Source organism: Cordyceps militaris (assembly GCF_000225605.1).
Source record: "Cordyceps militaris CM01 unplaced genomic scaffold CCM_S00004, whole genome shotgun sequence".
In the NCBI taxonomy this organism is placed as follows: Eukaryota; Fungi; Ascomycota; class Sordariomycetes; order Hypocreales; family Cordycipitaceae; genus Cordyceps; species Cordyceps militaris.
Genome location: NW_006271972.1, coordinates 3148918 through 3161602, shown reverse-complemented (window position 1 = coordinate 3161602; position 12685 = coordinate 3148918). Strand labels below are relative to the sequence as shown.

Here is a 12685-nt window from a genome sequence, read left to right as displayed (position 1 = left end):
AGGAGTTCAGTCCGCAATAATCTGTGTTTCCTGTTTTTCTTTTTTTTCTTCGGATGCATCTCTCATGAGCTGAAGCTTACCTAACATCGGCGACAGGGTCCTACTCCACAGCCGGATCCGAGGTCGGCAGCCGAGGGAAAGTTTCAACTAATTATTTTTCTTTCAGGAACCACAACTCAGTTTGCCGCTCAGTCACTTGCACATCAGGTCAATTGAACAGCAGCCATGTCTCTCCGTACTCTTCGCATCGGTACAAAACCCTCCTCCCTCCACTCTCGAGCTATCCAACACACCATGTATCCACTAACCTCCCACGCTGCTGCGTCACAGGCCTCATCCCCGGCGACGGCATCGGCAAGGAGGTCATCCCCGCCGGCCGACGTGTGCTCGAGGCGCTGCCCGCCGCGCTCAAGCTCAAATTCGACTTTGTCAACCTCCACGCCGGCTTCGAGACGTTTGAAAAGACCGGCACCGCGCTGCCCGACGCGACCGTCGACACGCTGCGGAGCGAGTGCCAGGGCGCGCTCTTTGGCGCCGTGTCGTCGCCGACGCACGCCGTCGCGGGCTACTCGTCGCCCATCGTCGCCCTCCGCAAGCGCCTCGACCTGTACGCCAATGTGCGCCCCGTCAAGACGGTGCTGACGGCGCCCAAGCCCATTGACATGGTCATTGTGCGCGAAAACACCGAGGACCTATATGTCAAGGAGGAGACGACGCGCCAGACGCCCGAGGGCCGCGTCGCCGAGGCCATCAAGCGCATCTCGGAGCGCGCCACGTTTCGCATTGCCACAATGGCCGGCGACATTGCCGTGCGCCGGCAGAAGCTGCGCGAGGCCGGTGCGGCTAGCATCCACAAGAGCCCCGTCGTCACGATCACGCACAAGTCCAACGTGCTGTCGCAGACGGACGGCCTGTTTCGGGAGGTGTCCAAGACGGCGCTCGCGGACCCGAGATTCGCCTCGGTTGCCGTCGAGGAGCAGATTGTCGACTCCATGGTGTACAAGCTGTTCCGGCAGCCCGAGGACTACGACGTCATCGTCGCGCCCAACCTGTACGGCGACATCCTGTCCGACGGCGCCGCCGCGCTCGTCGGCTCGCTCGGCCTCGTGCCGAGCGCCAACGTCGGCGAGGGCTTCGCCATTGGCGAGCCCTGCCACGGCAGCGCCCCGGATATCATGGGCCGCGGCGTCGCCAACCCCATTGCCACCATCCGCAGCGCCGCTCTCATGCTGGAGTTCCTCGAGGAGCCTGCGGCCGCGGCTGCCATTTACGCCGCCGTGGACGCGAACCTAGAGGAGGGTAAGCTGCTCAGCCCCGACCTGGGCGGTACTGCTACTACCGAGCAGGTTGTCGAGGATATCCTCCGCAGACTGTAGTTGGGGGTTGCTTGCTGTAGTCGCCTTGTATTAGAGTTGAAAAAAGTCAATTAAAACGATACAACTTGCACCCATCGGGTCAATATGTTCTTGATATGAATTGCTCGGCCATAACGGCCACCGTTTCTGTATTCAAGCAAGGCAGAAATTACAAGCCTCATATCTCTGCCGTCAAACTTTGGAGGTCGCATTTTGAGATGACATTCTCTTACGTGCAAGGCTGTGGGCGTGTACAGGCCCCAGTCTCGCGGCCAAGATCTATTACTTTGTTTGTGTTGGCCGGTCGTACATAGTACGACATTAGAGTTGAGACTTTGTTGCTCACCAGGTCCGTCGTCATTGGTAAGTCCCATTGTCGGCTACATCGGGATTACAGTGTTACACCATATGTAATTTCTTATGAGCATCTATGTTGTAAATTAGATAGTCGGCGTTGGACAATGACTTGTGCACATCCGTCAAACATTTGAGAATCGAATGCGTTACGCTGGTGCTGCGCTGCCATCTACGTGACTTCTTGTTGACAACTTGAGCAGTCGGCTCGGGATCTTCCTTGGTTTCGGTATGCACTAGCCATCGGGCATCCGGGGCTCGTGTTTGAACCGGTAAGCATGAATGAGCAAGGGGTTCCGTCAGCAAACGTCAAACTGCATGACATGCAGCCGATGAAGATCGTGCATAGGGCAGCGCGTGCCCGTGCTCTAGGGGGGACACAGAGCCCGGATCACGATGTGGCGGGATCTACTCCGTAGCTCGGGGTAGAATCGCTGGGGAAAGAGTTTGGATGGAGTTTCGAGTCATCCTGGATCCATGACCAAGTGGTGATTCTGTGTCCGTACAGACAGGGCGTAGGGCAGCGGGAAGAGGCCGGCACACGGGTTGGCTTTTGTCATTGGGCTTCAATGTGAGTTCAACTTTGAAAGAAGCAACTTTGAAAGAAGTTGGTTCTGCAAAGTGGAGGGCCAGTTAAAATTGCGAGACAATGACGGTGGCTCTGGAAACAAGACAAAGTCGCATGGCGGCGGAGGCATGCGGGCGCCGTGGAATCGGAGGGTCTGGTGGAGTAAAGAACTGACTTGCAGCAGCACTGGAGGGTGAATTTGGAGGCAGTGATGATGCTGATGCTGAAGATGGAGAAGAGTAAGGATATATAAGAGTAGAATCAAACGGATGGAAAATGGAATGGAGGGGAAGGACAGATTAGTTTGGGACGCGTCGCTTGTACCAATAGCGGCATCTCGGCTGCTGAGGTACCTGAGCCCAATGCCCATTGTTCCCCGCCCAAAGCTCGGGCGTTTGTTAAGCACAGAATTTGGCTTTGTTTACTTTTATTATTATTAGCAGCAGTGACCTTATTATTACTACCTAGGTAGGTATTGACCACCGTCGCTGTTTTGCTAGACGTTAATTTCTGCCCACGCTGCCCGAAACAGGACCCCTACCGTCAGGCTAATAAATACCTAACTCCCTTAGTACCTACCTACCTACCTATTCAGTTGGGCTCAGTGCCTCAACTGAACAACCCCTGATTTTCTGTGTGCCCGTTGACCCGCGTCCAGGCGCGCCACCGTGTATCCGTGCCATTATTACGGATATATCGCCTACCAATCTCCAGCCTGCTGCACCCACCAGCCTGCATCTCGCCGCACCATTCTTCATTCTCCGTACCTGAGCCCTGAGCTGAGTCCTGACCAACTCCCAAACGCTCCCACTCACACTCCCGCACTTGCGCACCTTGCCTCCCTTGCTGGCTCGTCCGCAAACTTGAAACGCCCTCTCCTGTCATCTGTTCATTATTCTCTCGGTAGGCTTAAACTCTATTCACCTGAATCCGACCGTTTGCTGGCGTCGCCGTAACCACTCTCTTCCCCCTCACCTCCCTGCCTGTGCCCACTCCCCAACAGACAACACATACCTGCCGCATACCGGATAGATACCATCGCGCCTGCTCTGGCACCGAATTCGCGGGTCCCTCCGAGGACGCCACGTCCAGCACCGTCGTCATGAGCCAGGTCAAGAACCTGCGTGCCATGTTTGAAAGCAAAGGCGACACCAGCCCGCCAGATAGCAGAGGACGCTCTCCAACAGGTGGCTCAACCCCAGCATCACCACTGCCCTTCTGGGCCGCACGCAAGCAGCATCTGCTCTCTGTCCAGCACCCATCCACCACCCGCGACGAGTACAAGTACCCCACGGTATTATCGGTGCCGGCGTAACGCGTGTTGCTGGTTCGGTCTCGGCGTAGGGACAGCTGCTCGCTTGCTGCGATGCCAAACCTTGATTCCTGGCCCGGATTTCGCTAACACGCAACTTCTCCAATAGCTGCTTCAACCACATCCGAAGCTCCCAGGCCACTTTCCAAAATCAGAACCAGCTTCGTTGCCGTAGAAAAAGACGGCCGTGTTGGACTGAAACGAGACCAGAGCGGCGATTCCAGCGTCTCCCGACGACGTCTCAGTAACGACACAGAGCCCAGCCTCTACCGCACCAGGAGCAAAATGTCCACCCAAGACGATTCTATCAGAAACCCGGCCTCCGAGTCTATCCCCGAGGCTCCGGATGCTGCTGAGATTGAGCAGCCCAGCAACCCCGCTGGACCAGCGGACACTGATTCAACCAAGCCCAAAGAAGCGGCTCTGTCTAAGTCTGCAACTCCACGTCCGACTCCGACAGCTTCCAGAGTAGCTGCGAAGCCTGTGGCACCCAAGAAGGAACCAAGCAGTCGAACGGTCACCAAGCCTGTCGCGTCAACTAGGGCTACCGGTGGCACCGCCGCCACTAAGAGACCAGCTCCTGTCAAGACGGCGGCCAATGAGACGGGCTTCGTCAAACCCAAGCCAAAGTCGCCCACGAAACCTGTCAACCTCCCATCGTCGTTGACGGCTCCGACAGCCGCTTCTGCCCACAAGGGCGGCGCAAGTCGACAGCCGAATCTTACCCACTCCGCCAGCGCTACGGCGTCGAAACCTGTGAAGCGTGAAAATCTTGTTGCAAGCCGTCCACGACCAAGCCTTGGAGCCCCCCCGGTCAGCAAAGTCTCGCAAGAATCGACGTCTAGCAAGAGACAGAGCCATGTTGACGAGGGCTTCCTTGCGCGTATGATGCGTCCTACTGCAGCCTCATCGAGCAAGACGATAGAAAAGGGTGCTCCACCCACTCCCCCAAAGAAGACAGCGCCGCGAATTTCTAATGTTGGTGCCGAAACTGGGCGGCGAATGTCCAAGAGCCCAGTTCCTAACCGTGCTGCCTCTGCTGCCCGCCCCAGAGAAGCCACTTCTCGGGCTGAAAAGTCTCTCAAACCTGCAACCGCCAAGACTGTGGCCAAGGCTGCCGCTGTACCTGCGGCTGCTGCTGTTGTTGCCACGAAGGTGCTTCCCGACTCGACAGCGTCCAAGCTGGCCGACAGGCTCCCAAACCTCGGAACTGGGGAGCCAGAGGAAGATCTTGAGCAGGAAACGACGAATGAGCCCGAGATCGAACCCGCACCCGTTGCTGAGCTGGACTCCGAGGTTGATCAGCACCCGGAGAATGAAACTGAACTCGAAGCCGAGCCTGAAGTCGAAGACGTTGTGGAAGCCACGGTTGCCGAAGAGGCTGAGGCTGAGGTCGAACACGCAGCCGAGAAAGAGACACTCGAGGAGCCCCAGGAGCACGTAGAAGAAGCCGAGACTGTCGAGGATGCCCATCCCGAGGTTGAAAACGAGAACGAAATCATCTCCATTGAACACATTAAGGAGCCCGAGCCTGCTTCTCAGGAGGAAGATGAAGACAGTATCGAGGCGCATGCCCAGGGCGAACTCCACGCCGACGAGGAGGCTGTGACTCTCGAAGATGCTGCTCTCGAAGCCGCTCAAGTTGAGACTGCTGAAGAGGCAATTGAGATTGCTGAAGAGGCGGAACCCAAGCATCTTGCCAGCTTTGACGACGTCACCAAGACTGCAGAGCCTGTCATCGGGCACTCCACCATTAAGGAAGGCGCCGTTAGTAATGGATTTGCCAACAACCATGAGACAGAGTCTGCCTCTGCCCTGCCTCAAGCTACCGAAACCAGTCCTCAACACGCCGATAAGGCCGCCGCCGATGAGACTGTTATTAAGGATGGTGACGCGACCGCGTAGAGCAAGGAAAGATGGCATCGCTGCGTTTGGTTTTACGCATGTCTTCTTCTTGGGCTGGGCTGTCTTGGGCAGTCGGCTTGTCTGTGGTGTCTGGCGATGCGCTAAAAAAGGCTTTATTTTGGGGGCTGGAGTTTGTTTATTCTACTGTGCAAATCTTTTTGTCAGACACAGCGACTTACACATTTATCTAATATCAAGTGATTCAAGTGATGGTTGGACTAGCCAGTAAACTGCCTTTTGTGCGTGCCTCGTTAGGTCTGCTGTGCACCTTGTTGTGTAGGGATAGAATGATGCTTTGGTGTATTTGATGTCGATGTCTATTCCTACAGTGACCTGCCAATCTTGTAAAATTTCCACAACTATGATACATGATGAAATCGCGTAGCCCCGTCAATGCTGACCTGGCTTGTTCCTCATCCTCTGCTTTCCTTCAACTCAACCACCCCCGCCTCTATGACACCCGGCACATGAGGGTGCCGCCGACCTTCTTGGCCAGCGCCTCACGCGCCTCCAACACACCCTCTGTCGTATCCAGAAACAGGCACTCCCCCAGCGTCAGGCCCTGCACGACGCCCGCATCCAGCTTGGTCGGGAAGCCGCGCACGACCCTCGCCAGCTCCTCTGGGCGGACCGTGACGCGCCGCGACGGTGTGCTCATGGCCCGGCACGTGCCCAGCACGGGCTTGCCGTCCCAGTATTTCAGCCCCAGCCACAGCCGGCGGCTGGAGACGTTGGCCGTCGTGACCGGCTCCATGGGCCGACTGAGCATGTCCTCCTCGGACGGCGGCGTGGGACCGGCGCGGTACACGGTGGAGAGGAAGCCGGCGCGGTGCAGCGCGGTGGCAAGCAGCATGCTGTGCTTTGTGCTCCGGAACGAGGTGAGGCCGAGTTTGGCCTTGGAGGCGTTTTGCAGGTGCGAGCACATGTCGACGAGCGTCTTGAGCGACATGCTGGGCGGGTTGTGTGTTGTGGTGTGAACGGAAAAAAATACGTCGTTTTTTTTTTAAGTATGCTGTTCGAAAGGAGTGGTAGGCGTCGTATGTATCTGTAGACGTTTTGAGGTCGTTCGTCTCCTGTTCTCGGCGGGAGGTTGTCGGACGCCTGCGCGTTGGCTTGATGCCTGCGTTGTGCGAAAATTCGCGCGATGTTGCTGGAGTATTGTATCCGGGTTGCGCCTTTGTTTGCAATCGTGTGGCGCGCCGCTTTTCTCACGTGGGCAGCTTCAATTGCAAAGTCCGGGCTGGGAAAGGATGCTGTCGCATGTCCTCAATTTCGAGGGTCCGCCAAAATTTCCTAGGCACCCTGAGCGGATGACTAAGCGCGTGTCGACCAACAACCACGAAAGGCTGACGCGTGGCTGAATTTCCAAAGCCTTAGGAAACTATTATTCTATAAAGAATTGTGGCAGGTATTTAAATAAGAGACGTTGAGTTTGCTATGGTTGAACGAATGAATACAAAAGGGTGCACGCCAACGGGCGGTGCTGTAATACATAATAGGATGGTGTGTATATGTTATACAAGTTTGTTGGAGTGGTGCTTTTTTGCCATCAAATCCAAATGCAAGTAAAAAAAAAAAAAGAATGCAGCCTTTTGTACGTGTTCCTACTCTTACATCATTTGCCATATCGCGACCGCATTGTGCCAGAGCTCCTTCATCGGCCTGCGGTAGCTGTAGGCAAGCCAGACACCCGCGGCGAGCAACGGGCTCGTGACCAGGCCGGCAAAGACACGCATCAGAACGCGGCCCTGCCGATCCGTGCGGCGGACACACTCCGAATACGGGCGGTTGCTAAAGACGACGAGCGAGTATTTCGTCTGCCAGCCAAAGCAGGGGAAGCGCAGCGACATGAATTCCTCAAGGGCCTTGCGCAGCTTGTACGTGGTCGACTGCGAGGTGCGCATCTCGACGTAGTTTTGAAACGCCAGGTCATTGATGGTGTGGGCGTCGACCCAGCGCGTGGCCGAGTACTCGGCGAGGGCCTGAGCGTGCGCCTGGTCGGCGGCGGCGTCGGCAGCGGTCGAGGCCTCCATTGCATCATAGTCGTCGGAGTCGTCGGAGAGGGGGTTGTTGGTCTCGGCCAGCTGGGTCCGGTGCTTGTCGAGAATGGCAAAGAGTAGGCGGACGTCCTCCATGCCCGTGTTCATGCCCTGGCCGTAAAAGGGGACCATGGCGTGGGCGGCGTCGCCGAGGATGACGCCCGAGGAGCCAAAGTGGTAGGGCTTGCACTTGAGGCTGATGAGGGGCAGGTGCGGGTTCGTGTTGAAGGCCTCTATGAGGGAGGCGTCGGAGATGTGGTCCCTGACGCCGGGGAAGTTGACGTCGAAGAAGTTGGGCACCTGCGACGGGTCGGCCTCTAGTGTCGCAAAGTGGCTGGCGGGTAGGAAGAGGGTGCAGGTGAATGAACCGTCCTAGACAAGTTAAGCAAGAGGTCCTTGGTACCAGCGGGCAGCGCAGTCAACTCACCTCACTGGGAATCGCAATAAACATGAAATCCTTGCCCGGCCAGATGTGCAAGTGGTTGGGTGAAATCTTCCACGTCTCGGCGCCGCTGCCCGTCTGGGCCTTGCCGGCGTCGATGCGGAACTCGCACCAGAGGGTGTCAATGTACTCTTGCTGGTAGTCCATGCGGGAGAACTTCATCAGGTGGTAGCGGACGGCCGAGTGGGCGCCGTCGGCGCCGAGCATGAGGTCAAAGGCGATTTCGATTTCGCGCGGACGGCCGCTCGGCGAGAGGCGGTCGCGGTCCTCGATCCAGGCCTTGCGGGCGCGAAAGTCGGCGCCCGTCAGCTTGTGGTTGAAGAAGAGCTCAACATTGGGCAGGTCCTCGAGCGCGTCCAGCAGACGGGCGTTGAGGGCGCCGCGGTCCATGGCCAGGTTGCACTTTGTTCTCCTTGTTAGCCGGAGGCTGCACGGGGTTTGTCACATGAGAAGAGAGACGGGCAGACTTACTCGGCCGTGGACGTCAAAGTCTTGGGGCACTTGGTATAAAGCGCCGGACGGTTTCTTGCCGTGAATCATGCGGCCGCGCATGGGCACGCAGGCGCCGAGAATGTCCTGCAGCAGATCCGGTAGTCCGGCATGACGGATGGCGTTAATCCCTCGCTCCGAGAGGGCGAGGTTGATGGACTTTGTAAAGTTGAGAGGGACAATGCGGGGATCCCGGAGGTCTGAGAACAAAAAAAAAATGAGCAAGTTGAAGAATGAATCTTTTTTTTTTGGACCAATTCTATTAGTATTAAACGAACCTGGACGCAACTCGTAGACCTCAACTTGGTAGCCTCGCTGGGCGGCGTAGAGGGCGGCCAGTGAGCCCACCGGCCCGGCGCCGACTATGACCATTTTCTGTGGTCGTGCCATGGCTGCTAAATGCTGACAGGACGGAGCACACCAAAGAAGACAGGGCAGACCCCGGCTGCAAGAGAGATTGAAGCTCTGTAAAACGCCCGGCAGGTCAATGACACTGGAGGGGGGAGCAAGTGTGTTGGTTTGAACGAGGGAAGAGGGCGAGAGAAGCCGAGGAAACGGACCATGAGATGAAAAAGAAGGATGATTGATTGCCGCGAACGGAGCAGAACTTACAGCGGGTGTTGGCGGACTTGTGGCGGCATTTCGGTGGTTTACAGTGGCGACTCGGTGAAATTGCTCAGCGTTCTCTACCACTCAGAGCAAGTGGGCTGAAATGCAACCAAGCTTCCCGAACCTCAGCCCACAGGGGCAGCTCAGCACGCGACTTTTTTTTTTTTTTTTTTCCTTGCGCCACACTCAGCTCGCCACACGCTGGTTGCTAAGCTTTCTTCATGCTCTGCTGTTTTGTTCCGATGACCAGACGATGGCAAGGTAAGTTATCGCTAAAACTCTCACACCCTATATATAGTTAGATACGAAATAATATATATATAAGTAGGCTATTATATTTTTTAAATATATAGTATCCTTATAATAAATATATATTATCTTTATATCTAAATATAGCCTAGTTACCTTACTTAGTATATTTAAATTATTACTTTATATAATATCTTATATAAACCTTCTTTTCTTCCTCTTAGCTATGAATTCTATTAATTCCCTTCTTTTCTTACTTATATATATTTATATATATCTTTATATATAAATAAATAGAATATTATATAATAACGATATACTAATATTAATAGTTACTTATAAGAATACTAGTAACAGGCTCTCCTAGTTGATCCTGCTGGGCTGTATAAGGCTGCGCGTAGAGATTTAGACGTTGGTCCTGTCCCGGTCTTCCTCCCAGCAGAATCAGGCTGCAGGGTACCTTCTTTGTTAAGCTCCCCAGCCAACTGCCTGCGCAGGCCGCGCTTCCTCTGCGCATCGCCTTCCCGTGCCTGATTTTCGTGACTCGCTCACGTTTGCATCTACTTAGCCACCCTTGAATGATATCCGTAGATTCGTCCAGCATGTCGGACACACCTCTCACGGATCGGTACTTTGGCACGACGCCGCCAGCCATTTCCAAGGCGCTGTGCAAGAAGGCGTGGGAGCACAACGAGGACCTCACACGTGCCGAGCGATGGTTGTTCCTCTGTCAGGGTACCGAGGACGGGCAGTTCCTCGCCGACGCCGCGCGCTCCGACGAGCAGATCAACTACGCCCTTGGCCGTCCCCCGCCCTTCGTGTTGCTGGAGAACATCCAGATGACCGTCGGCGACAAGTACACCAGCGTCGCGGACGTGGTCCGCGACTTCTGGAATCCAGACCGCACGGCAGACCTCAACTTTTATGCCCACGAGTGTGTCTGGCTCGTCTGGTGGACGCTGCACACCGCCGCCATCTACAGCCGGGACACGCCCAAGGACGTGAGCCCGGGCCTTGTTGACGCGGCCGGCCGCCTCGCGAGGAAGCTGCGCCCGGAGGAGTGGGCGATGGAGGAGGCAATGCGCGATCGCTGGATGAAGAACGAGGTCGAATGCCCTAGCCTGACCCAAGAGGACGACGTCTTCACAAGGCAGGAGGCGAGCAAGAACCACGAGGGCTGGTGGGTGGCCGGCGACGAGTGGCACAAGGAGTGCGATGCCCGCGAGGAGGCGCTGCGCAAGTCGCTCTGGGCGCGGGTCAACGAGGAGCTCAGGAACGCGGATGAAATGGACCTGGCTGCCGTGAGGGTCCTGCAGGCGCGGATGGCGGCCGAAATCGCGCAAGAGACGGCGCAGGAAGAGGCAGACAAGGCCCGCCAGGAAAAAAAAGAGAGAGAGGAGAAGGCGAGGAAGAGGCTGGACAGAGAGGCGGCGAGGGGCGAGAGACGCGCCAAGAAGCACAGAGGAGCGGCCGTTGGTGAGCTGGATAGCGATGTTGACGATGATGATGACGGCGGAAGCGACGTTGGCTTTCCAATCAAATGGTCTTTCGGACCGACTACTCGTCCGTGGACGCGAGAGGATGCTGCGCGACAAGACAGAAGGGAGATGGAAGAAAAGATTGCGCAGGAACGGGATCTGGAGGATGAGCGTCGGCGAGAAGAGGAAGCGGAGGCAAAGGAAAAGGAGAGGCTGAAAGAGGAGGTTCATACCTCACCACCCCCTCGTCGCTGCGTGACCATGGCGTCTGCGTCCTCACCCGCTGCCACCGCGTACACCCGCGTCGGCGTCCCCGACGGCGGCGGCCCCGGCAGCACGCGGCTCTACGCCCTGCTGTCCTCGTTTGTGCGCGACGCCAGCCTCGCGCCGCGCGTCACCGAGCTCGTCATTGACCTCGCCGGCAAGGGCACCCCCTACGGTCACCGCCCGGAGGAGTCGCCCGACCTGTCCCACGTCGTGCTGCCCGACGTCCCCGCGGACGACGAGGTGTACGCCGCGCTGCGCCGCCGCATCCTGGATCTCGGCATGGACGAGGCGCGCACCGAGAGGATGGCGCGCGCGCTGCGGTGGCGTGCGACGGCGGCGCCGGACGCCGGCCGTCGGACGCGCCGCCCGGGGTCCCTGGCGATGCGGGCAGACGACGACTCGCGCTTCGCGGCGCAGTGGCAGCTCACGGCCGGCGTGCTGCTGCTCTCGTTTTGCGAAAACGTCGACACGCTCTACCTCGGGCCGCTCGAGCACGGCCACCTGCTGCTGCGCGAGTACATGCTGCGCGCCAACTACGGTCTCCTCCCGCAGCCGCGGCCGCTGCAGAAGCTGCGCCGCGTCGAGGTGCTCACGCACGACCCCAACGGCTGGACGCCGACCGTGGAGCTCGGCGCGCACCTGCAGCTCGTCCACCGCCTCCCGTCCCTGGCCCGCCTCGCCGTCGACAACGCGCAGGTCTACCAGCCCAGCTGGAACCTCGCCGCCGCCCGCGCCAGCAGCATGACGGAGCTGAGCATCACGCATTTCGACATTGACCACGACTGGGTGGCGCGCGTGCTGCGCGTGCCGCGCGCGCTGCGGAAATTCACCCTGAGCGTCGGCGGCGTCGCCAACACCGACGGCGGCATGCCCATGATGAGCAAGGCCGTCGTGGGCCGCAGTCTGTGGAAGCACCGCAAGACGCTCACGCACGTCGACGTGGACCTGTCCATCTTCACGCACGACCCGGACCGCGTCGAGGAGGAGGAGGATCTGGACCGCGCGCCCTCGGACTGGGAGCTGAGGCTGTACGGCGCCGACTACCTCGGCATGGACCGCGACCTCGCCGCCGCCGCTTCTTTCCCCAGCAACGACGACGCGCCGCCACCACACAGCGCGTACGGCCACACCATCGGCTCGTTTCGCGAGTTCCCCGTCCTCGCGCACCTCGCCATCTCTATCCGCACGCTCCTCGGCAACAAGCGCATCCCGCTAGCCAGCGACGACGACGCGTCCGACGCGCCCGCCAGCCCCGAGCCCGCCAACGCGTCGTCGACCCTCGCCGCCATGCTCCCCGCTAGCCTCGAGTCCCTCACGCTGTACGGCTACGTCCGCGGCGACGATGCGTCGCTTGACGCGCAGGTCGACGACCTGATGCGCCGCAAGGGCGGGGCTGCGCTGCCGAAGCTGAGGGACGTGCGAGGCGTGGAGGAGACGGTAGAGGATATACAGATGATTTTCGGGGACAAGCCCGAGGAAGAGGAGGACCTGTGGCAGGGGCTGAAGAGGGATCTGAGCTGGAAAAAGGTCAGTGAGGAGGATAAAAAGGTCCAGGAGGATGAAGAGGATGAGGAAGATGACGAGAATTAAGAAGATAAATAGGATATGAACACTTACT

General features: G+C 57.9%; 4 protein-coding genes across 4 annotated transcripts; 2 read left to right on the top strand and 2 right to left on the bottom strand.

Annotated features, from left to right (window-relative positions):
• Window positions 1-225: 225 nt before the first annotated feature.
• Window positions 226-1376, top strand: CCM_06018 (homoisocitrate dehydrogenase; the record flags this gene model as incomplete). Its single annotated transcript, XM_006671162.1, has 2 exons — window positions 226-250; window positions 331-1376. The coding sequence occupies 2 exons, from the start codon at window positions 226-228 to the stop codon at window positions 1374-1376; spliced, it is 1071 nt and encodes a 356-aa protein (XP_006671225.1).
• A 4569-nt stretch (window positions 1377-5945) lies between these two features.
• On the bottom strand, window positions 5946-6443 carry CCM_06017 (40S ribosomal protein S8; the record flags this gene model as incomplete). Its single annotated transcript, XM_006671161.1, has 1 exon — window positions 5946-6443. The coding sequence occupies one exon, from the start codon at window positions 6441-6443 to the stop codon at window positions 5946-5948; it is 498 nt and encodes a 165-aa protein (XP_006671224.1).
• A 661-nt stretch (window positions 6444-7104) lies between these two features.
• On the bottom strand, window positions 7105-8854 carry CCM_06016 (kynurenine 3-monooxygenase, putative; the record flags this gene model as incomplete). Its single annotated transcript, XM_006671160.1, has 4 exons — window positions 7105-7905; window positions 7961-8377; window positions 8447-8664; window positions 8743-8854. 4 exons carry the CDS (start codon window positions 8852-8854, stop codon window positions 7105-7107), a joined length of 1548 nt encoding a protein of 515 aa, XP_006671223.1.
• Window positions 8855-9294: 440 nt separating this feature from the next.
• CCM_06015 (uncharacterized protein) lies at window positions 9295-12657 on the top strand (the record flags this gene model as incomplete). Its single annotated transcript, XM_006671159.1, has 2 exons — window positions 9295-9334; window positions 9914-12657. The coding sequence occupies 2 exons, from the start codon at window positions 9295-9297 to the stop codon at window positions 12655-12657; spliced, it is 2784 nt and encodes a 927-aa protein (XP_006671222.1).
• Window positions 12658-12685: the final 28 nt, after the last annotated feature.